Source organism: Dasypus novemcinctus, chromosome 14 (genome assembly GCF_030445035.2).
Source record: "Dasypus novemcinctus isolate mDasNov1 chromosome 14, mDasNov1.1.hap2, whole genome shotgun sequence".
NCBI classification, from domain to species: domain Eukaryota; kingdom Metazoa; phylum Chordata; class Mammalia; order Cingulata; family Dasypodidae; genus Dasypus; species Dasypus novemcinctus.
The window spans coordinates 98,712,776-98,737,245 of NC_080686.1; the positions used below are offsets into that span (position 1 = coordinate 98,712,776).

At 42.6% G+C, this 24,470-nt stretch overlaps 1 protein-coding gene across 3 annotated transcripts in view; it reads left to right on the forward strand.

Annotated features, from left to right (window-relative positions):
- The window catches only part of KHDRBS3 (KH RNA binding domain containing, signal transduction associated 3), a 191,688-nt gene that overhangs the window by 847 nt on the left and 166,371 nt on the right, over window positions 1-24,470 (forward strand). The window contains exon 1 of one of the 3 annotated variants that reach the window (XM_058276083.1): window positions 525-546. The exons of the other annotated variants lie outside the window; for them this stretch is intronic. Coding sequence (XP_058132066.1) covers window positions 540-546 — 7 coding nt within the window. The 5' untranslated portion in view covers window positions 525-539. Of the gene's footprint in view, window positions 1-524; window positions 547-24,470 lie in introns of those variants that run through there. 3 annotated transcript variants of the gene reach the window in all.

Here is a 24,470-nt window from a genome sequence, read left to right on the forward strand (position 1 = left end):
GGACTCGGGGAACTAGGGTGTTTGGTGTGTGTAAGGGACTGGAGAAAGAGCTGGAGGAAAATGGAAGGATTTGAGGGGATCGAATACAAACGAGGTGAAGTAGCAGGTGTCTGGTTGTTGGGGAAGTTTGGGGACATTGGAGGAGGTTTGGGATCAGACCGAAGCATCGTAGAGGAGAGGGACCCAGCGGTCCCAGTGGACCAGCCTTCAGTTCCTCCCGTCGGGCGGGTAGGACCGGCGGCCCGCTCTGGAGGTGGGCGCCTCATGCCAAGCCTTGCAGGCTGACCCTGGAGCAGGCACAAGAGCCCCCTTCTTGGCTTGCCTGTCCTCCCGTTGGGAAGCAACGGGGTGGGCGACCCTCATTCGTGTTTGGGGTTCAGAACATGAGGTAGGGCAGAGTCATTTTAGCATCTCTCCAGCCAGCCCCGCGTGCGAAAGGTCTTGGGCAGTCGGAATCGGGGTACGGAGGCAGGCGCACCCACCCGGGACAATATTCCTCAGGCTTCATCGACCCCGTGCTTCCTGAGTAATCTGCTGGGATGGACGGTAAATTCACCCTTCCTGGGAGCGGTCCCTGTTCCTCTTGTATTTGGAATAGATGTTTCGGATCAAGATGGGTTTGGGGAATCCCTGGATTGCTTTTTCTCTGGGCGATGGCAGAAGGCTTATCTGGTCAGAGCCGTTACCTTGTGCCCCAAATCGCTGTGTGCGAGTGAGAAAAGGTGGCTCCTGAGTTTAATCAGGTCTGCTGAGCTTAATACCAGTCCTGGCTCTTTTATTGTTGAAAGTGAAAGATGAGGCTCGCATACTCTATTTGTATATTTAAAAACAGCAGCCTCTGATACTTGCCTGTTGCAACCCGTTCTTCAGAGTAGGGTGTGTGTTGTGGAGTGGTGGTGGTGGAGAGGGTCTTGCTGTCCCCAAGAATCTGAGCATGATGTTTGAATTGTTGGACAGGAATGGGTTTATAGAGCTTCCCCATTTTATTTTAATGGCAGGCTTGTTTTTATTTCCCTAATAAAATGGGCTTGTGAAAAAGTAATGGGCATGTATTCTTTAAATTAGAGAAAAAGAATTAAAGTTTTATTCCCATGCTCTTCTGAACAGTTCTACAGTTAGGCTTGTACTCATTGTTCTTTTTGATTTACATATATCTTTTTTGGCCTGCTGGGCCGTCATCTCTATGAAAGAAATTTCTTTGTACATTGTGTGAGCTCAGTGGCATTAGAAATCTTCTGGATTGCGCGATGAAGTACATTTTTCTTAATAAGGAAACTGAATCCAAGTTATGTTGTACACATTTAAGGAAATAGAACAACTAAAAGCATAATGAGTTATATTAAAAGTCAGAATTATTTTTGTGTGTGTCATGTTGCTATAGCATTATGTTGCTAATACATGGAGAATTCTTTTGGTTTCTCTAGTGTTAATGGCTTCCAGTTACTTGGAACAGGTATTGGAAAAATGTTTTTGTTGTTGCTAAACCTGATATCCTTTACCTTTCCATCAAAAATGGAATTTTAGTTAGAGTTCTCAAATTGAATGGTTACATGAAGGAAAAAGGTGCTACTCCATACTCTTATTATTACTGTTAATTTAGATGACTTTAGACCAAACGTTGTCCCCTCACATCATAGACAGATATCCAGAATGCAAAGCTCTGTCATTTAAAATATTGATTTTACTGTTATGTAAGTCCAAGATTGCAAGTGAGGTTTTTTTTTTTAACAAGTGAGTTTTTAAAAGTGTCTTTAGTCTGAATTACAGTTGATTATTAGGAAGGTTTGTTTTTAAATCCGATAACCATCTTGCTGTTGGCTGTGTGAAAAGATTTATCTTTATTTAGCTATATGTTTATTTTCCTTTAAAGGGAAACTATATTTCCAGGGATTCTGCTTCTGGCCTCTGGATTTGATAGTACTAAACTGCACAGTGATAATGGGTCAGCATCGCAAACCTTTGTTATATTTTATGGCTTACATCTCCAGTGCTAACATTGCCTTATGTTTGTGCAGTACTTTAAAAGTTGATGAGGCACTCTAACAACCAGGCAGGATGTTCCATTCTCATACTCGCGTCCCTGCGAGGCAGGTGCTGGTGGCTCCATTTTTCAGGGGAAGGAGCTGAGGACCCCAGCTGTACAGGCTGGGAGGCGCCGAGGTTTAATTTGAACCCAGGTGGTCTGCGCCTGTGACCGTGCTGTTCTTTCTACTTCTGCCTTCCAGAAAGAGGAAATGAAACACTTCTCACATGCTAATTCAAACCCTGCGGAAATTCATATAAATACTATGATTGTTTCTGATTAGCCTAAATGTAGGGGAAATGCATCCTTCATGAAGACTTTTTTATTGGTCTCCATTGAAGCAGCAGACATCCCCGGTGGAAGAGTTTAATGCTTAGGCCAACGGTCACTTTTGAATTAAGGTACTCCTGTGACCGTTTTATTACTCTCATAATCAACACAGTACAATAATGAAACAGTTTAAAATTGACTCATGGTCATTTTTAAATTTCAGTATTAGTAAACATTGGTCAACTTCTAAACTGTGTTTTTTCTGTTCATCTGTAAGTAAGAACCTGAGGTAGGATGATATCAACATATACAACCTAATGCTTGTATGGGTCAGATTTTTTTACCTTTTTAGGCTTGTGTTTCATGGTGAGCATTAGTTGATAACTTTTATTTTGCTTTCCTGGGACAGCTGATTCTTTTATCGCCCTTCCCCTCTAAAAATATTGACTACTTTTGTTTCTTTACCAAAAGTAAATTGAGATTGGCAGTACTCTGGATTAGGTAATGTTTACTTGGTGTTAGGCTGAATCAAAGAAAATAGGTATTGGCATCCCTCCCCCGCCCCCCCAGGTGCTTCTAGGGTGACTTGACATAGTCGTCCTTTGCCAAGTTGGAGATGAAAGAAACCCTGCGTGTTCTATGTGATGTTTGCTGGTAGGGGATGTGCTGACTTACTGAAACACATCTTCAGAAATGTCTTACACATTATAATTTAATCCAACTCTCTGGTATTGCTTTGGATGGTTTTCAGTCCAAGCTAAGTAACCATTAAATAAGATTACATAACCCTGTATTTTTAATTATCTGATATAATGTATGGATTGGTGGCTGGTTCACTGCCAAGTTATATTTAGTTGCTGGTTACAAGAGGAAGTGAAGCAAAGGAGTCAGGATTAAGGTGGTGTGTTTGTGTCCGGATTGGTAAAGTAGGCATATTTAAAAATATACCAACTTCTGAAATATTAGGATTCTTAGCAGTACTTAGGATAAGAGTGTATAAAAGGAGGAACCTTACTTTGCCCTAATAACATTTCTTTGCCATCCACAACACCCTATGGCTTTTTTTTTTGAGGAGGGGGGCTCCCCTTTTGGAAAATATTTTTAATTTGCTTGAACATTATCAGACCTGTAGGGTAAGAGAGTAAGAACGAGGATTCCAGAATTATATATAGTGCTTTCATGCTAGTGTGTGGCCTTGCTTCATTCAGAGACCATGATTAGCTTAATTGTCTGTCTGTAAGGTATCAGCATTTTTTCTTAAAGAAAATAGATGATTTGACTCACACTTTGATGTAACCTGTTTCTGAGTTTTCTATAATGTATTTCAATTCACGGTGGTCCAGACACTGGGACTCAGTGTGTTCTAGTATCTGTTCATTAGTGACATGCTGATGGAGAACCTCCCATGCCAGGGATTTGGGCTGGGTCTTGGAGGCAAAGAGGGAAAACCCAGTCTCTGCCTTGGAGAAGCTCCTGCTCTAGTCTGCCTTTGCTTGAGGATGCTTGCCTTCACGGATGCCCTCTTCTTTCATAAGGAACATCATACGTTCATCCTGCCGCTATCCTGAAATATTTAGTGGCCTCAATGGTTTGGATTCCACTCAGTCTGAGCAGTTCTGAGGCACCTCTGTGCCAACTCACACCTGTAATCTCAGTTCTGGTAACAGCCAGAGTCATGGAAGTTATCAGCCCAATTTTTCATTACAGAAACTGAGACTCAGACAACTAAAGTGACTTGCCCATGGTGACACACTTAGGAAATGTCAGAGCCAAGTTCAAGCTTTGTTCTGCCCCACGTCCATTGTTCTTGGCTGTGGCGCCACTGTCAAGACTCAGCCCCAGCCACTGAGGGTGGTTCCTTCTTTTCTTTCAGCCTTTATTGGACTTCGAAGATGCTTCAATCCTCAATTTTCTGCTCTAAGACATCTCCTCTGCCGGTATTCTAGTTCCCACAGCACTGGGTGCTTAGCTGCCTATGGTGTGGTGCTGGCCACACGCTAGTGTTTGGGTCTTTGTGTCTTCCCTGGTTGAGTTGGAGCTTCCTGGGAGGCAGGGCCTAGCCCAACAGCTCTTACACTGACCTTCCTGTCAGTGTTACACTTTAATTATTGTAAAGATAGAAGAATTGGAAAGTATTTTGATTGTAATTCAGCTGTTCACTCATTAAAGAGTTTGGCTCTTTAGTTTGTTAGGGTACCAGGTTTGTGGGTGGGCATGGTCTCTGACAACTCTAGGAATAAAATAAAAGTAGGTTCTAGTGAAATGCAGTGTTAAACAAGAAGAACTCATTGCTCTTTAAAAGTGGTACAACGTGGTACAACAGTAGGGGTCCTTCTCTGGGAGATAATGAGATGTCATCAGATCTGCCTTGAATTAGATGTTTATTTACTTTTGTTCTGTCTTGAGCTTATTGAGCCAGTATACTCTAAAACAATTAGATCTCTTTCCCAAAACTCCTAAGGAGATTTCTTAAAACAGATTTAAACCAGAAATTTGGAGGCCTTTGTTGCATGTCTTCTTACTTGAAGGAGTTAATCTTCAATCTCAAATGCTAAACAGAAACCGAAAGCCAGAGGATCAATTGAAATCACAGATTGAATGCCAGCAGCCACTGCTGTCCGAAGACCCTTTAACGTGTTGCCACCATCCCTGCTCAGTGAAGATAGATGGTTTACATTTTTTTACCAAAAAAAAAAAAAAAAGCTGAGTGTTCCTTAGCATTGGGGATAAAGGTAATACCCAAATCTACCAAACTGAGGGCCTCTTCTGTGCCAGGTGCTTTTCAGGCATTACCTCTGATCCTCACAAGGTTCTGTGAGATTGGTGGTTTTATCCCTGACCCCTTCCTTTGTTTGTCCAAATGAAGTCTCTAAGACTCAAAGGAGTTTGCACAGTTAAGGTGCACAGCTGGTAAGTAGTTGGGCTAAAATTTTAAGTCAAGTCTGTAGTGTTTTAACATGATAATTTAAGAAAAGAGATAAAGGGACAGAATTTGGCATTGCTGTTTGTTTTTTAAATAAAACTTTCATTATACTAGAAGCCAGTTAGGATTTTCTATTGATAATGGTGAATTTTTCAGAGATGTTCTTGAAAATTTTTTTTTCTGAAAAGGCAAACTCACTTTTCCCTGTGCTCTCCAGAAGTATTTTCAGTCTTCAATAGGCATTCAAGATAAGGATTTTTAATTATGTACATTTTAGTGGTCAAGGAGAAATTAGGAAAACTTTCTACATTAGAGGGTAAATCAGATTCTCAGTGAACTAGCTCTGTTTTGAAGCAGCCTCTCAGAAGCACAGAACTTCTTATTTTAATACTCTGTTAATACTCAAGAATTGGTTGAGAATTTGATATGAGGAATTTATAGAGTCAGTTTATGTTGTGTTTAGAAATTCTCCGTCCCAAGAGAGACTCAAGGGAAAAAAAGTGCCACATCTACTCTCAGAGACCTGGTGTTGGTTCTCTGAAGGGGACGAGGAGTATGTTTGAACGTACTTGCCACACAATTGGGAATAATTTATCAAGAGCTTTTTCTGGGTTAGATGTCTTATGTATATTATTTCATTTAATTCTTCTAATCTTAAAAGGCTACATTATTTTACCTTATTTTACAGCTGAGAAAAGAAAACTCAGGTCAGGAAGGTAACGTAACTTGCCCGAGATCAGGCAGCTGGAAAGTGCTGGCTGGAATGCAGTGCCTGCTCCTCTGCCCCTCCCCAGGGGCGTGCACCTGTAACCAGGTGGAGCTGGCTTTTCCTACTTTCCTCTTTGACTTTGGTGGGGAATTCTCTTCTGTTCAGCTCTTAGAGTTAACTGCCAGCAGGGCAGATTGCATTCTGAACAGAGAGGCAGACAGTGGCGTCACAAAATGGGGCAGGAACTTTTTCACCAGTGCTGGCGTTGGAAGTCTGGTGGGTGGTGTCCATGGGGGCGGTGTTGCTACTCACCAAGGGAAAGAGCAGGCCCGGAAAGAGCCAGGCTAGTAGTGGATGCACCGACTTTCTAGTCTGTAACCTTGGGCCAGCTACTTAATTTCTTGGAACCGCAGTTTCCCTACCTGTAAATTGGGGACCTTTTCACCTTCCTTGCAGGGTTGTTGCTTTCAACATGATAAAAATACAGTGTCTAACGCATAACTGGTGCTTAATAAACATTGCTTGTTGTTTTTATGGAATGACCTGAGGCAGATGTGTGCATATTGGTATCACGTTCTAGACATAGAATATAAAATAAATTAATATTGTAACCATTTACTTCATTTCTTAGGGTAATTGTATGTTTGTAGAATTATTTTTAGTTCTCTAATCCTAGAAGTATTGAAGGAGAAACTTGTTCTTTAGGAAACTTCTTTCATTAATATCATTTGCAAAATTAGCAGCAGCTCTGATTAATTTTTATTACACTATTCAAGATTCAGCACCTGAAGCTTAGCTTAACAAATGAAGCTTCCATAAACAGTTTATGACTGCACATCTGAAAACATGTCTGGACACTCAGCATCCTCTCCCCACAAGCACAAAATATTTCACTCTGAATAAGTAAGCTGTAAATTTCCATAATTTTTCACCAGTCAGTCCCTGCTGCTATTTTAAGACTTTAAAAGGTGTTCCTGGCATATACTGATGGTCTTCCTTGGTATGATAAAGGGCATGATTATGTTGTAGCTCTCTTTTTGATATCTCTTTCTGATAAAAATGTTACATGTGGGGTCACTGTTGGTTCGAGCTCGCCTGGAGAAATTATAAAGGAGAGAGGGTCATTTTCCCTTACTCTTCCATACTTCAGCGCCTTTTGTGCTCTGCTCTTCTTCCACTAGGTGGCGCTCCACATAGCTAGGTTACCACTTTCCATCCACACTGGTAGATAGATAACTCCTGCACCAAAATTAGTCTTGATCCACAAGCTTGCATTGCTTTTGATTTTCACGCATTGACATTAAGTTTTCATATTTCTAATATCTCAGAAAGTGTGTTCTCTAAGTGTCCAGTATTTACAGAAAATCATATTTTCCGTTTGTTTAGTAGCCACCATTTCATGAGGGCCTGAGGTGTGCCAGGCAGCGTTGCTCGGTTCTTTTTTTTTACGTGTTGTTTAATCCTGGTGACCTCCCCATGAAGTTAGTTTTGTGTTTCTCATTCTGCTGATAAAGAAACGGAAGTTAGGGTGAAGGGACATGCAGTTAGTTCAAGGCTGTGTAAGAAGGTAAGTACTAACTTACTTTATAGGGAATACTGCCCTGAAAAAAAAAAAAAAGATACCCCAAAATGGGGAGTTGAAAACATTTTAATTTTTAAATTTGAAGTAACGTCAGACTTACAGAAAAACTGAAAAAGTAATTAAAAAAACTTACAAAGAACTCTAGAATACCCCCACCCAGATACCCAGATTTACCAGCTTTTTATATTTTGTCACATTGGTTATCTCAAAAAAGGGGGTAGGGTTAGTGGTCTGACTTCTGCCCCATGTCAGTTGTAATCTGTTTGTTTTGTTGGGGAAAATTACAGGCCTCACTGTTATTTGCCTTGGAGTGTATATAAGTAAATTCTTATTTGTACAAGGAAGTAAACAGTGTAAGGAAATCCCTGCTGCCTCCAGCCTTCTGCACTTGTGGGTCTGAGTGGATTTAGGGACTTGAGCAGTATCACAGACAAGGCCTGGGAAGAATTTGTGGTAAAGCTGCGACTCCATTTTTAATGATTGTTTAGCAGAACTAAACACTGGAGCAGGAGTCCACAGGGCCTTCCCAAATTTATGCTGGTGAGGTTAAGTATCTGTACTGCTAATTTACACTATGCTGCTTTATGTGCCTGGGCCTCCATCCCTCCTCTGCACATGGCAGTGATGCCCACCTCGTAGAGTGTCATTGGGATGAAATGACAGTGATTTCATGTGGCAGTGATTTCGTGCTGGTGTGGTGTATAAATTTTCAGCCTATTAGAATATATTTGTTCTAATTTGAGATTATTAAACGTTTATGTTTCTGCTCTTCACATGTTCTCTTTTATGCCTGAATTTTACTCCTCACCTCGTGGTTATCAGCTAGTACAGTGGATTATCAGCACGTAACTCTTTTTTAGGACTGTCTTTCTCCTGCTACCCTGTTTTCAGCCAGGGTATGCCCAGTGAATGTAAATGGAAGCAAAACACTTAGAAAAACCCATCTACCTTTTGTTTGCCTACATGTGCAAGCCATAGTCAATTGACAGTAATACTGAAATAAGATTCAGATATGGTAAAAAAGTAATTAAGAACATAACTTTTTGTTAGATAAGCTTGGGTTTGTCAAATCCAGGCACTGTTTCTTTGTGGCATGACCTTGGAAACCTTAACCCTCTCAGCCTCAGTTTCCATGTCTGCAAAGTGATGGTAAAAATTAATAAAGCCCCTTTTGGAGTTTTTGTGGGGTTTAAATGAGCTACAGGTGAAGAGCTGCTTAGTGTCATACTACGTGCCGGGCATGACACTAGAGTAAATACTTGTTGCTGCCATTGCCACAGTTGTTATCATTTCTTATCAAGGAATTTGTGGTACAGTAGGGGAGAGAAATGTGTAGAAGGAACAATTTTCAGCTTGTGTTAAGTGTTATGGTAGAAAAATGCAGAGAGAAGTTTTTGGTTCCTTTTTGTTTGTTTGCTGGTTTTTTTTTTTTTTTAGGAGGTACTGGGGATTGAACCCAGGACCTCGTACATGGGAAGCAGGTGCTCAACCATGGGGATACATCTGCTCCCTAATGAGAGTTGATTTTTTGTTTGTTTGTTTTTTAGGAGGTCCTGGGGATTGAACCTGGGACCACTTGAGCACTTTAGCTACATCCGCTCCCTGCATAGAAGTTTTGGGAGCTTGGAGAACAACACTCAGCTTAGGCTCAGGGTTAGGAAGGGCTTTCTTGGGTCTTAAGGTTTGAAGAGGTGTTAGGTGAGTGAAGAAAATCATTACAGGTATGGGGAGCAACTTGGGCAGGGATATGGAACTTTTTTGACTCCCTCAATAGTGAATTCCTGCTTCTCTGTGTTTCCGTATTCTTCTTGTGCTCCTACTTGTCATGATGCAGTACAGTTATTTGCTAACCTGTCCTTTCCCTTTCTTTCCTCTTCTCTGTCCTTTCCCCTCCTCTTAAAGGTCTGTATTTCTTCTTGGCATTTAAAAACTTTCCTTTGGAAATAATTGTCAACTTACAAAGACTTAAAGAATAGTGCCCCTGTATGCCCTTTTGTCTGTTAACATGTTGCCGTGTTTGAGTTGTCCTTTTCTCTGTATAGACGTATTTTCATGACTCTTTGTAGCATCACGTGCATTTCTTATGTCCCTTTGTCTCCAAATAAATCTTTAAAGTATATATATATATTTATTTTTTTCCCAGCCCCACCCTGCTGTTTTTGCTGTCTGTGTCCATTCACTGTGTGATCTTCTGTATCTGTTTCTCTTTTTGTCTTTTCTTCTCATCTTTTTCCTCTAGGATTCACCTGGATTCAATCCTGGGGACCTCTGATGTGGAGAGAGGTTCCCTGTCAATTTCCCACCTCAGTTCCTGGTCTCTGTTGCCCTTCTCTTTGACTCTCGCCTTCATCTCTCCTTTGCTGTGTCATCATCTTGCTGCATGACTCACTTGCATGGGCACTGGCTCACTGCGCAGGCACTTAAGCGGGTACTTGGCTCACCACGTGGGCACTGGCTCACTGCACAGGCATGCTTTCTCTTCTTTTTTACCAGGAGGCCCCAGGGATCAAACTCCCGTCCTCTCATATGGTGGGTGGGTGCCTTATCACTTGAGCCACATTCGCTTCTCCCATATATATTTTGAGTACTCTTTTTACTATTTGGCACAGCATTTTGTTCCAGACTTATCTTGTACTTGCCCTGGCCCAGCCCTAGAGTCCATCACTACTCCAAGGAGCCCTGGTTTCTCTTAGTGTGGGATTGTGTTTAGAAACCAAGATTCCAGCTTGCCTCAAGGCCCTTTTATCATCCAAAGCTGGGAAATGGATATGTGCCAGTGTCTTTATGCTAAACTCTAAGCCTAGGGACAGCAAAGTGTTTTTTATAAAAGGTCAAGTAGTAAATATTTTGCGTGGACTCTACATTCTTCTCAGGCTGTAGCTGTAGGAGAAAAGCAGCTGTAGACAATACATGAATGAATGAGTGTGGCTGTGTTCTGATAAAATGTTTTCAGAGAAACAGGCAGAGACCTGGGTTTGGCCTGTGGGCTGTGGTTTGCTGACCGCCCCCAGCTCTCAACTGTTGGAGACTAAGGACTCAGCCTTGGACAGCAGGGACACAAGAAAAGGTTTTTCTGGATGAGTGAATTAATGATAATTATGAGCTGTTTCTATTGAAGGCCATTCATTTCTCAAGATACGAGTCTTTTACAAACACAATATGCAAAGTAATGCTGAGAAAAAAAAACTTCGTACAGCTTGTGCAGGTGCATTTCTTGTCATGATGGAACGTTGCCCTTCTCTTCATGAAGGCCTGTCTCGAGGCCCAGCTGCACGTGCAGGGCCCCCAGGGGTGCCTGCCCTGTCAGTGTCCTCACGGGCTGCCGCGTCCCGGCTGAAAGGCAGAACTCCAGCACCCGCTGATCTGGTGAACAGTCTCAAAACTAGACTCAGAATAGACTTATTTCTTCACAACTTTATGTCATTTAATGATGTAGTTTATTCAAAAAAGAATTTCATTATAGCAGTGACAAATGGAAACTATAGAGGAACGATCCCATTCTCAGAGAAAACTCTTATCGATAAGAAGCCCACCTGGTGGCGAAGCAGTGACTCGAGCACAGAGTGTTGTACACTGAAAGTAGAAGGCAGCACCAAGCGGGTGGCCCCAGGCCCACTCGCGGCTTACATGAAAGGTGCAAGCCAAGTCAATGTAGAGTTTCTCAGATGATGCTAAAATAAAGCAGGCTTTTAATGATTGCTTACGTTAAGAAAACACAATCCCCAGAATTCAAATACCAGTTTTAAATTTGGTGAGCAGTATTTCTGTTTGTCAGCAAAGTATCTGCCTGTTGATCAGCCAGCAGCATGACTCCTGCTCAGTTCTTCCTGAGCAGAATTCAGAGAAGTGGTTTTAAAGTTGTTTCACAGAACAGTTCATGCATCTGTGGAAGCTTCTGGTCTGATGATATAGGAAAACTGGCAGGCCTTTTGTCCCCACTTGGCTTTTATCTTCAAGGTCTTTGATTTGATTAATAAATTTTAGTGTTTCTTTATAAGCACGGAAAGTCCTGTCCTAAGGAGACTATGCCTCAGTGTTTCCCTCCCCCTGCTACTGGGAAAGGAATATACAACCACTTTTGGCACGTTGCCCATTGTTTGGTACTCTGCCATTTGAGAAGGGGGGGGGGGAGGGCACACAATTCCCCCCCTTGTATGTACACAGCTCACAGTTACCCAGAGCAGCAACAGGGAGGCCAGAAAAGTCATGTAATTTACTAGCCAGTGATTGCATTGTGTAGTGGTGTACTTACTCTAGTCCCTTTTTTTCCCCAGGACAGGGCTTTGCTGGTTAATAGGTGTGTTACCTTTGGTAGTAATAAGCTCTGTGAGCTTGTTTCTTTTTCTATGAAATGGTCATTACACAATCTATGTAAAGTACCTGACTTATGGCAGATACTCAGAAAAGTCTTTTATTTCTTTGTCTTTATGCCAGCAGACCTTTTTCCTTTTAGCACAGGGTGGAGACTTGTATCTGGGAATATGTGCCTAGAAGACTGCTTAGAATTCTTGGCTCACTGGTCTTTGCTGGGGTATATTAGGTCCAATAAAGGATTCTCAGCAGAAAGTAGTTTTTGAAGGATGGTGTATTAGTCAGCCAAAGGGGTGCTGATGTAAAATACTGAAAGTCTGTTGGATTTTATAAAGGGTATTTTTTTTGGGTAGGAGCTTTACAGATACCAGGCCATAAAGCATAGCTTACTTCCCTCACCAAAATCTGTTGCCCCATGTTGGAGCAAGATGGCAACTGGTGTCTGCTTGGGTTCAGGCTTCCTGGGCTCCTCTCTTCCTAGGACTTGCTTCTCTTTTCTCTGTGTGCTTACTTCCCAGGGCTCCAACTTAAGACCTCAGCATCAAACTCCAACATCAAAACCCCCCAACTCTGTCCTTTGCCATGCCTTTTATCTGTGAGTCCCCACCCTACAAGGGTCGGGTACTCAATGCCCTACTGATGTGGCCCAGTCAAACCCCTAATCATAGGGCTAAATCATAATTTAATCACACCCAGGTACAGGCCAGTTTACAAACATAATCCAATATCTATTTTTGGAATTCATAACTACATCAAACTGCTACAGTTAGAATCAGCGTTAAGGCATAAGAGTATGTAGCATGATCTTTGATTCCAACTTCAGACTTTTTCACTCTTGACTTTCAGAAAATTACTCTCCATATTTCTGGGGGAGGAATCCTTTAGAAGATGATAGGTGTGAATTTTTCCACAGCTGTATCTTTCCCACTAGACTGGAGGAGGATTCCTTGGTTTATTTGTAAGGATCATGTGCCTGGGCTGAGTAACACCTCCCTGCTTAAAGAGTTTCCGCTCAGTAGGGAAGGTGGCCAGGTTAAAAGTCATTTATACTTTAGGGGCATTGCTCACTGCACCACGTGGGGGTCGTACGCCACCCTGACTGTGGGGGTGGGTGGGTTGTGTGTGTGAAGAGGGCCCCATGTGGGCCTTGGCAGAACTATGCCGTGGTAGCCTCTCAAGTTGCTCTGCTCAGTGTCACATCCTCGCCACTGTGGAGGACGGCAGGGCACTCGTCTGGCATGCAGCATGCCATGAATGAGTTCCTTCCTCCTCCCCTGAGGTGGGACTCTCGTCTTCCTCTTGTATTCGGAGCACCTAGTAGAGTGCACCCCTTCTTTTTTACCATTGCATTTATCACATTCGTTGATGATAATTTGTTGGGGGGTTATTGCTCCCACAGGAATCTGAGCTCCCTTCAGGCTGGAAATGCGACCTGTTAGCTGTACTTTCCTCTCCAGTGCTCAGCCCTGTGCCAGAAAACACTGGTAGGATAAATAGATAGGTGGTCCTCGTTTCTTCTACGGATTAGGGCAGTGAGTTAATTTCTGTGAGGAGAACGAAGGATTAGAAAGATTAGAAGAGAGTGTTTCCTCTTGTCTGAGCTTCCTGCTTCCGACTTTGAGGAGACACCTGCCATCTCAGGCGCATGTGCCAGGGGTATGCTGCCCAGTGAGGGAGTTCCTTGGGTCTGTGCTCAGACCTCCTAGGAAAGCCCCCTCTGCCATGTAAGAGTCGTTGGCATGTCCTACTCCAGTGCCGTTCTTTGTAAGGTGGGCGTTCTGCCACTTACCCGAGGTCGGGAGGATTCAGGGACATGTACTGCGCTGTGGAACTAGACTCCAGGCCCCGGAGCTGGGCCTTGGTTCCTGCTGTACCTCCAGCCCCTCTGCTGGCCTATCCAGCTGTCCCGCGACACGCAGCACGCCTTTGCTGAGCAGATGAAGTGTGGAGGGGCTGTCCTGTAGACTGAAGTGCTCAGTGCTGGGGTGACGGGGCAGGCAGGGACGAGAGCGGCAGGGGCCTTAGGGCCCACGGAGCAGTGTGAGTGCAGGTCCCAGCTCTGGAGCGCAGTGGACGGGAGTCAAGCAGGGCAGTGACATGCTGGCTCTGTTAGGAAGAACATTTGGGGCGAGGAACAGCATGGGCTGAAAAGTCTTGCGTTAACGGGAGTTTGGCATTGTAGGTGGTATTTCTGAACTTCACTCACTCAGGATGCACTGCTCTGTATTTGAAACCGTGGTTGAGGATGAGCTCCTCCAGGGAGAGGGTGCAAATCAAGAAGGAAAGGGGACGAGCGGAGGAATCCGCTGTGGCATTGCAGTTTATCTGGCTTGTCCACAAAGCTTAATGGCTCCTGTTGCTTCTCCCCCTCAGTGATCACAGGCTCCCAAATTGATTTGGAATTGGTTCACACTTTCCCAGTAGATTTTAAATTTAAACGATAGGCTTTGTGGCTTCTCATGCTCGCGGTACAGGTTGAAATTGCTGCTTTCTCTGTGAGTGATTTTAGTTTTTAGTTACTTGTTACAGCAGCGGATGGTCGGGCCCTTGAACCTGAACCCTGCAGCCTGGCAAAGGCCTCCTCTGAGCCTCAGGCTCCCTGGGGATTTGGGCAGTTGCCAGCCTTGCTCCTTTCCTGCAGGGCTTAGACTTGAGCAGGCTCAGTTGTCTGCTTCCTTTTACCTCCCTTTTGGCTTGCACCCTGGTTGCTGTTTGATCTTTTGAGTCAAGGTAGATGCCTCCTGCCAAATGGGTGGGACCCCAGGGCTTGCTTACTGCCACAGCCACATGGTGAAAGTGTGCCGAAAAACAGTTCCAGGAGAAAAGCCCAGAAGAGGTCTCCTTTTCAGAAGATGGCTTTCCTTCCCTTGCCTCCTTCCAATAAAAGCGCTACCTCCTAGTGCTCTCATAGAGCCTAAGCTCTTTCTCATTGGTGGTGTTGGTGCCTCAGGGATCCTTGGCATCCTTGAGATTGGAGTATGTCACTGACACTTTGTTCCTCATTTCCTTTGCTTAGAGATCATGTTAGGAATTAGTGAAGTGAATTCACAGTCTGCTAGTACATTTACTCTTACTTTTAAGTTGTCAGTTTCTATTTGAGAAACCTTTAAAAAGCCCTTTTCTAGAATAGTTTTGTCATCTGTTTGAAAAATGACAATAATCAGCTTTTCTAAGTACCTTGGTTTGGGTTCCTCATTTGAAGGAGAAATATTGACCTCAAGTCATATTACATAATAAAGGAAATTGTACTTCTTTTGTTTAAAAAAGAAAATCACAATGTTCAGGATAAGTTTCATACCATAAACTTTGCCCTGAAACCTAAAATACAGTACTGCTTGAGGCTAGCCAGATGCCCAAGGGAAATATGTTCTGTCTTGCTTAGCCTGTAAAATGCACACTTTATTTGAGTTGGCTGTACCTTATGAGGGCAAATTCGTCTTTGCTAAGTTGCAGCTTAGCTGTTCTATTTAACACTGTTGGTCTAAAATGCTAATGAGTCATTTCTGTCCTTTAATATCCTCTGCAGGTTCTTTATGGCAAAGGCTAGGAACCAGGCACTAGGAAGAGGACAGCTTACTCAACTTAGTTCGCTAAGAGGGGGTTTTCTTAGATTTCATTTTTTAAAAAATTTTTATTTTTTTATTAATTTCTCCTCACCATCCCCCCAGTTGTCTGCCCTCTCTGTCCATTCACTGTGTGTTCTTCTTTGTCCGCTTCTATCCTTATCAGCGGCACCGGGAATCTGTGTTTCTTTTTCTTGCGTCATCTTGTTGCATCAGCTTTCTGTGTGTGCGGCGCCATTCTTGGGCAGGCTGCACTTTCTTTCGCCCTGGGCGGCTCTCCTCGTGGGGCGCACTCCTTGCGCTTGGGCTCCCCTACGTGGGGAACACCCTGTGTGGCAGGGCACTCCTTGCTTGCATCAGCACTGTGCATGGGTCAGCTCCACATGGGTCAAGGAGGCCCCGGGGTTAGAACCGTGGACCTCCCATGTGGTAGGCGGATGCCCTATCCATTGGGCCAAGTCTGCTTCCCTCTTAGATTTCATTTTAAGTGAGGTACATTTGTACAAAGTAAACCAACAAAATTGCTTTTTCCTTTTTAAAATTTTCAGGCCAAGATGTTCTTTTTCTGTTCATTTTTTAAAAAAATAAATGATGTCTTAGATTTATTTTATTTATTTATCCCCACTTTAGCTCATTTTTTGTGGTCACTGGTCACTGTTTGCTCTCTGTGTCCACTTGCTGCATGCTCTCTGTCCGCTCGTCTTCTCTTTAGGAGGCACTGGGAACCAAACCCAGGATCTCCCATGTGGAAGAGAGGCACTTAGTCACCTGAGCCACCTCAGCTCCCTAGTTTGTTGTCTCTCTCATTGTATTTCCTCTGTGTCTCTTTTTGTTGTGTCCTCTTGTTGCATCAGCTTGCCGCGCCTGCCCACCGTGCCACCTTGCCTTCTCCAGGAGGCACTGGGACCTCCCATATGGTGGACGGAGACCCAATTGCTTGAGCCACATCTGCTTCCCCAGGTGTTGTGTTTTTTAATCATGTACAATAGAACAGAGAGGCTGGAAGGAAGGATGTGTTCGCTCTGTGTGGCTGCTCTAACAGATCACCACACCTTTAGTGGCTTTATTATCTTAGTGTCCTGGAGGTTAGAAGTCCATGATGGTTCTCACGGGACTAAAATCAAGGTGTCAGCAGGGCTGCATTCCTTCCCATGGGCGCTCTAGGGTGCCTTGCCTCTGCCAGCTTCTAGAGGTCGCCCCATCCTACACACTCAAAGACAGGAACGTTGCTGAGTCCTCTGCGGGCTGCCGTCTCTGGTTCTCACTTTTCTGCCTCCTCTTCCAGTTTATAAGAGCCCATGGGATCACATTGACTCACCCAGATGGTCCATCGTCATCTCCCCATCTCATGCCCAGCTGATTAGTAATCTTCTCTCTGCAGTCTTAACCTTAACCTTTGCCATGGAATCTCATATTCATAGCTTCTGGAGATTAGGAAGTAGGTATCTTTGGGGTCACCGTTATTCTGCCTACCACAGAGGGGCTGGGGGGAAAATTGATGTTTATTAAGGGCCTAGTATATCCTTGGCCTGTTTTTAGGGATTTTCATATATGACAGTATTCTTAGGGGGGCTACATATGTTAAATAACAAATGCCACAGAATAATAATGAGCTATTATTTGTTGAGTTCTTGCAAGTGTCACACTGTACCAGAATGTTTACAGACTATATTGCTCTTGATTCTCAGTAAAGCCCTCTGAGGCAAATGACATAAATTCCATTTTACAGGTGAGAAACCAGGCTCTCATGGGGTTTGCAACTGGCACACTGTCACGTGGCTAATATGTAACAGAGTTCTTTGGACTTTACCCATCTGATTTCCAAGCTCATATTTTTTCTGTTAGATTATGGTGGAATAGGAACCCCGGGCCTTAGGGAGCTGATTTCTCTGCTTCCCATATCATATTGAAGTGTTTTTAGGGTAATATTTGGAGTACCTATTAGGTATTTGTCAAAGGTTATTTGGTATCCATGCCAAAATGACTGGTTAGTGTAACAAATGACATGGCAGCTTTTCTTCCTTCCCTCTGCCCTCTCACTTCTTATCCATTCGTAAGCCATGCCACCTTTAGTAAGTATTTATTGAGCTCTTCCGTAGCCACCATTTTTGTTTTTCCCCAAAGCAGTCTCTTCTAATCCTAGCATAATGTAATGTATGAAATGGGAATCTTGACTTCAGGGAAAATCTGATGTATGAAACGTTGGGAGTTAAGTGATTTCCTGTCACACCGACTACACATTTCCCTCTGTCTGTGTGGCAGTGTTGTCAGTCTCAGGGCAGTGTAGACTCATATTGTAGCTAGGGCCTTGCCCTTCCTGTTTTTTCTCCCTGTTCTGTGCTTGGTGTGTTGCATCATCTGCTTCTCACAACAGCGCCTTTAAGGTAGGTCCTGGCATCACCATGGAACAGGTGGGAAACAAAGCATTGGAAAGGCTAAGTGACTTTCTCAGAGTTACGTAATATACATTGGAGCCAGGTCTCCAATTCAGGTCCATTTGATTTTAAAACTTCATAGCTCATGGCCTCAAAAAATTTGTACTTTAGTTGGTTAAACAGGATATAAAATTAAATAAGTAAAAAAGTTAAATTACATTCAAAAATGTAATTTAGAGAAAATGTCAAAAAGCTGTAATTATATGCTAGGTGAATTATACCAGCAGTTCATATGTTAGAAGTTCAGAAGGGAAAGATCATTTCAGGCTATGATAGTCAGTGATGGCTTTTGAGGGGGGGCGTTTATTATTACTTAATTTCCAAACAGTTGTTCTGGAATATTCCATAATCAGAAATGAATCCTGTAATGTTAACAATGGAAGCTACTACCTACATTGAACTTACTCTTCAGTTCTGTTTTCCTACATTAGTCATATAATGTTTGTAGCAGCCTTGTTCAAATAGGTGTTGTTACTCCCATTTTATTAGTAATGAGCCTGAGCCTGAGAAAGGTTAAGTCTGAGGTCTGACTAATGTGCAGTAGGACCATATTAAAACCAATCATTGTTTTCACAGATGTGTGCTTTACCAGATCACTTGAAATAATTCCATAAGATATGGGTGAAAATATTGTGTAAAGAAACTAAAAATGATCAATGTGGTAATTAAACAGATAAAGAACTCCCCAAGAAAGAGGGTTAAGTAGGGCTAAAATGTACTTGATTTATATTGACCCTGATGAGTTCATGACCTGACACAAACTAGGGCTTGATCCAGCAGTTTGTTTCAGGATACTTAATGTCTGTGATAGGTTGAGTAATGGCCCCCAGTGTCCATCTTACTGTCTAGACCTTGTGAATTTACCTGGCAAAAGTGACTTTGCAGGTGTGATTAAATTGGATCTTGAGAAGGAGAGATGATTGTGGATTATCTGGTGGGCCTGATGTAATCTCTCTGGTCCTTGTAAAAGGGAGGCAGGACTCCAGACAGAAGGCGGTTTGACAATGGAAGCAGAGATTGGAGTGGTGCAGCTGTAAGCCAAGGAATGCTAGTAGCCTGGGAAAGGGCAAGGAAAATAATTCTTCCTTGGGTCCTCCAGAAGGCCTTGTGGACACATTTTAGATTTCTGATTTAAAATCTATAAGATAAAACATTTGTGTTGTTTTAAGCCACTTAGAGTTTGTGGTAATTTGTTATGGTGACAATAAGAAACCAAAACAATGTCCATAAATAACTATGGACTGTTTAACAGTAATGGTTGGAGACTTCAGTACCTTACTTTGACTAATAGAACAAGCAGCAGATCAATAAGAAAATAGAGGATCAACAACAGTATAAACCAGTTACACCTAACAGACATCTATACAACACACCTCCCAGCAACAGCAGAAACTACATTTATTTCAATTGCATATGGAACATTCTCCAGGACAGACTATATACTAGGCAATATAGTAATCCTTATACATTTGTAAGGATTGAAATCATGCCAAGTATGTTCTCTAACCATAGTGGAATGAAATTAGAAATCAGTTATAGAAATAAACTTGAGAAATTCATGAATATGTGAAAATTAAAAGAACACACTCCTAAATAATCAGTGAATCGAAGAGGAATCACAGGGGAAACTAGAAAATACTTTGAGATGAATAATAGTGAAAATAGAACATACCAAAACTTATGAGGTGTAGCTAAAGCAATGCATAGAGGAAAACTTTTAGGTATAAAGCAAAAAAGATCTCAAATCAATTACCTACCCTTCTATTTTAGACACTAGGAAAAGAAGAGCACACTAAATCTAAAACAAGTGAAATGAAGGAAATAATATATTAGAACAGAAATTAATGAAATTGAGACTAGAAAAATCAAGAAAATTAACAAAATTGAAAGTTAATTCTTTGAAAAGATCAGCAAAATTAAAACTTCAGCTAGATTGATGAAAAAAAAATTAGAGAGGACTCAAATTATTAAAATCAGGAAAGAAACATAAGGCATTACTACTGACCTTATAGAAATAAAAGGGATTAAGAGAATACTATGAACAATTATTTGTTAGCTAATTGTAGTAGACTAAACTGTTTTCCCAGTTTGGACCTGTTCTTGGCCTTGGTCCACATTCTGCTGGGTGTGGACCCACTGTAAATAAGATCTCTTGACGATGTTGCTTCAGTTAAGGTGTGGCCCCACTGAATCAGATGGGGTTTTAATCCAAATTGCTAGAGCCCTTTATAAACAGAGTGAGAGACAGAGAAGTCCCAGGAAGCAGCCAGAAGGTAGAAGTCAGTGTACCCAGAAGGGAAAAGAGAGAATGCTGCCACATGTATTGCTATGTGCCAAGGAACCCCAAAGATTGCTGGCCAGCTAAAAGATACCTACCTTAGGAGGTAGCACGCCTTCTAGCCTCTGACACTGGGAACCAGTAAATTCCTGATGTTAATCCAACCCATTGTATGGTATTTGTCTTAGCAGATAAGAAGTTAAAACAGTTTTTGGTATTGGAAAGTGGGGTGCTACTATTGAAATAAATAAAAATGTGGAAGTGGCTTCAGAATTGGGTAGTAATGGTGAGAGGCTGGAAGAATTGTGAGGGCTCAAAAATGAGTGAGAGCTGCAGAGAAAGTCTTGTCATATTAGAAAATACATGACTCATCATGAACAGAATGTTGGTAGAAATATGGACGTTAAAGGTACTTCTATCGAGGCTTTAGAGGAGGACTGTGACATTGGAAATGGGAAGAAAGGCGATCTTTGTCATAAAGTGGCAGAGAACTTGTTGAAATTGAATTCTGGTGTTAGATGGAAGGCAGAGTTTGAAAGCAATGAAATTGGATATTTAGCTGAGGCAGTTTTCAAGCTAAGTGTGGAAGGTACAACCTGGTTTCTCCTCACAGCTTAGAGTGAAATGAGAGAGGAAAGAGATAAACTGAAGATTAAATTGTTAAACAAAATGAAACCAGCAGTTGATAATTTTCAGTAGTCTCAGCCTATCCAGATAGTGTGCTCTGAGACTAGGGCTGGCAGTGGCTCCATTGAGGAGCTCCCTATGCTTTCAGGAAGTGAGTTCCATGAGGACAGACCTCCATGGGAGGGTGTAACTGAGCAGTCCTTTGCTGAAGAGGGTGTGGCTAAACATGGCTCCAGTCATCCATTTCAGTGAAGTCAGGATTGGAAATGTAGTTATCCAGGGTGGATCTGTGGAAGCTTCCGTTGTCTGATGGTTTGTACCTGTGTGAACTGCATGCACAGTCGACCAGGTTTTTGCAACATTTGTATGAGCAGAACAACTGCCAGCCTGGAGTGAAAGGGACAGGCTCCAAAGTAATCAATGAGTCAGAGAGGAATGAATTGAAGGAAGAATGACATCAAGGGCAGAGCCGTGGAGGCAAATGTCTTGACCGAAAAGATCTCCTCAGGCTAGGAGAACAAGCAGGCCCATCCATATATGTGGAAGAAGTGGGTCCACCCTGCTCTTGGAGAGGCCAGCCATCTGTATAGATGTTTGGAGGGGGTCAGCTTTGCACCCCGTAGTTCACGTACAGTGCTGCCCCTCCAGTGCTCAGAGGGTGGGGCCTACACCGAGTATTGGAGGAGAGCATGTCCTCAGCACAAGCACTTGGAAAATGTGTCCTAATTCTGGGTGGAGCACTCTCTTTCCTCTTGACCTCTCAGAGCACTCTTGGCATATCTGTGTCATAAACCTTTATCACACTGGATTGCCATCTTTTTCTTACCTTTGACTCCCCTTTAGAGTTTAAACTTCTTAAAGGCAGCAGAGGTTGTGTATGCACAGTGCATGGAACAAAATAGGTATTCTGTAAAGGTTTATTCAGAGAATGCTTTAGTGAACTTATTTCACATACATCTGTGCTTTCCATTCAGATCATTTCTTTAGGACAGTTTTCTAGAAGTTGGATAGGTTAGAGTTCATCAACTTTTTAAAGGCTCTTGACGCAAATTACCAAAGTGATTTATAGCTTAAACTTCTGCCAACAGTATGTGTGAATACTTAGGTGGGGCCTTATAAATCAGAATTTAAGGTAAGATGTGTCAGGATAATTTGTGTTACTGCTCAGGCCATGTTTATTTAGGACTAAGTAGAAAACATCACCCTTTATGAGTATTTGATAATGGGAACATAATGTAATACTAGAAAAGTAGATATTTGGTTTCCATTTCCCATCCTGAATATGGTTACTCTTCAAATATAGCTTATTGTTCCTTGATAGAGTTAGATGGCAGAAAAATTTCTTTGGCATTCATCATAATGATCAGACAGTAATAGGCACACTGCTGGAATAAATCCTTTCTCAAAACTTGGAGAAACTCTTGGAGAAGCAAGTTCTCTCTGATCTCTTTATGGTTTTGCAGAGTTTAAAAAAAATTTTTTTAAGTTATGTGTTATTGGCTATTATATTAATATATAAATTTAGAGTTGCTGGTCACGTTGATGATCTTTAGGGGCTAAAGTTGTCCATAGGCAGAGAGAAAAATAAACAGTGATGCAAGGGGTGTTTGGATTTGCATCTGATAAAACCTGCCGTAGAATTAGAGTATTTGCAAAACTGCTTTGGGAAATAGGAAATGGATAGATATCTTCCTTTGCAAGTCTTAGTGCTAGAGAAAAGGGAGAGTAGAAATGAGTTCTGGGTTGTCAGACATTTCTGGAAGAAGCCTTGTGTCCTTGGCTGAGATAATTCATTATCAGTTCTGTGCTCAGATTGTTCTCATGTCTCCATATACCCAGCTGTATGTATGTGCCATCTTTTTATAATCTCTGTTTCTTCTCAGGTTTTTGATGTGTGTGTTTGTTAAGGGTGGGATGAAGTGGTGGTGCTTGGGAGAAGCTTGCTTTCTTCAGATTGATTTCATTTTTTGGACGAGTGGTCTGAGGTAGTTCATGTTCAGCAGGCTTGGGCCAGCCATCACCTCTGAGGACATGGGCAGGTTGAACCCCCCACAGCACGTTCCTCATCTGACAAGTGGGGCACCACCACCTCATGAACAGGGCTGTGGGAGGTGTTGTATTTGAATTACAGAGTGGAAAATGAAATGTTTGTCAAGTCTGACTAGTGCCCGGCACTTAGTGGCTTCTCAACAAATGTTTATTTCTCTTCTATAGGCCTCTTGTCAGAAAACCTGGGAAAGAATTCTTTGCCTTAACTAGGGGATGGGGCTTTGTTGTTCTTGTGTTGGGGTTGGCATCATGTTGTTTTTCTCCCATAGCCTTTCTAGACCTCAAGTCTCTTTCTACCCTGCAAACTTTCTCTTTCCCTTCCTCCATACCCCGTTCTTGCTAAAAAGAAAGATCAAAACTGATGAGTTTTCTCTATTGAAAAGTTGCATCTATTAATTAAGTCCTCCTTGCATCTGGCCTGTGTTTGAAAGTTCCTGATTTTTTTTTAAAAAGGAGTTATTGGGGATTGAACCTGGGACCTTGTACATGAGAAGCAGGCACTCAACCACCAAGCTACACCTGCTTCTTACATATTGTAGTTTATGGACTCCTTTCTTTCACATTAAACATGGAGCACAGTGGTCAGATCTGTCTGAAAATAGCTTCATCTGAGACCAGTAATTATAATAGTTGTGTCGTTGTACAGCACCAGACCCAAAATATGATGGATTGTGGCAAGTAGACGCACTCAGCTGCCCTGAGTGCATCTGTTGTGGTTTGCAGCTGCCCACACAGCTTGTAATTGCTGCCAGGCTGTGGTGTAGTAGAGCCTGGTCATGGCGGCTATGGGGAAGTCTGGGCATTTTCTGTAGTTGGGAATCTTTGAGGCTGATTAGTCTTTGGAACTAAATAGTGTAAAGCATGTGAATCAGATTCATGCTCTGAACAGACACCGGTTCCTGGCCTCTCCTTTGCCAATGCAGGCACTAGGCAGGCATCAGGTTTCTGCGGCTGCTGTGCAGCTCCCTGCTTTCCTGCCTTTGACCTGTTGTCTCTGGCAGGGCCGAGTGCACTCGGCTAGATCTCTGAGGCCTTGCAGCTGCTGCATTTTCTCTCATTTGAGCATTGGCGTTTTCCTGCTCATTTTCTTTCCCTGTCCAGGACGTCCAGGCCTCTGTTTCTGGATATGCTGTGTGTGTGTGTGTGTGTGTGTGTGTGTGTGTGTTTTGGGGGGGGGGGGGGTTCTTAACCTTCTTTGTTCCACGGACCCCTTTGCCAGTCAGGTGAAAAACATGGACCCCTTATTAGAATGTAGTGCCAGATAGTTTCATGACACTCAACGTTGGCATGTCTTTAAATTGTAGGATTATTCAAAATTAATTCAAGCTCACAGACCCCCTGAAATCTTTCCACAGACCCCTGGTTAAGAACCCCTACTGTAGAGCATGAATGCAGAATTCCAGTTTGTTTTCACTTGGAAAAAAAAAAATCCTTGATTTTGGAGATCTGTATTGCATAGTGACTTTGAAGAAGTGGCCTCTGGAGTCAGATTGCTTCAGTTGAAATCTCTTCTCTGGGCCCCCACTGTGAGCTGTACCCCGTCGTGCAGGTCATGTAACCTTTCCCTACCTAATAACTACCTCAAAATGTTGTTTTGAATCACTGACGTATGCAAAGCTTTCACTGGCTGGTAGTCAGTAAAAATAAGCTATTATTATTTTCACATTTCTATTAAGTGTCGTGCCCATTTCTGAGGAGGT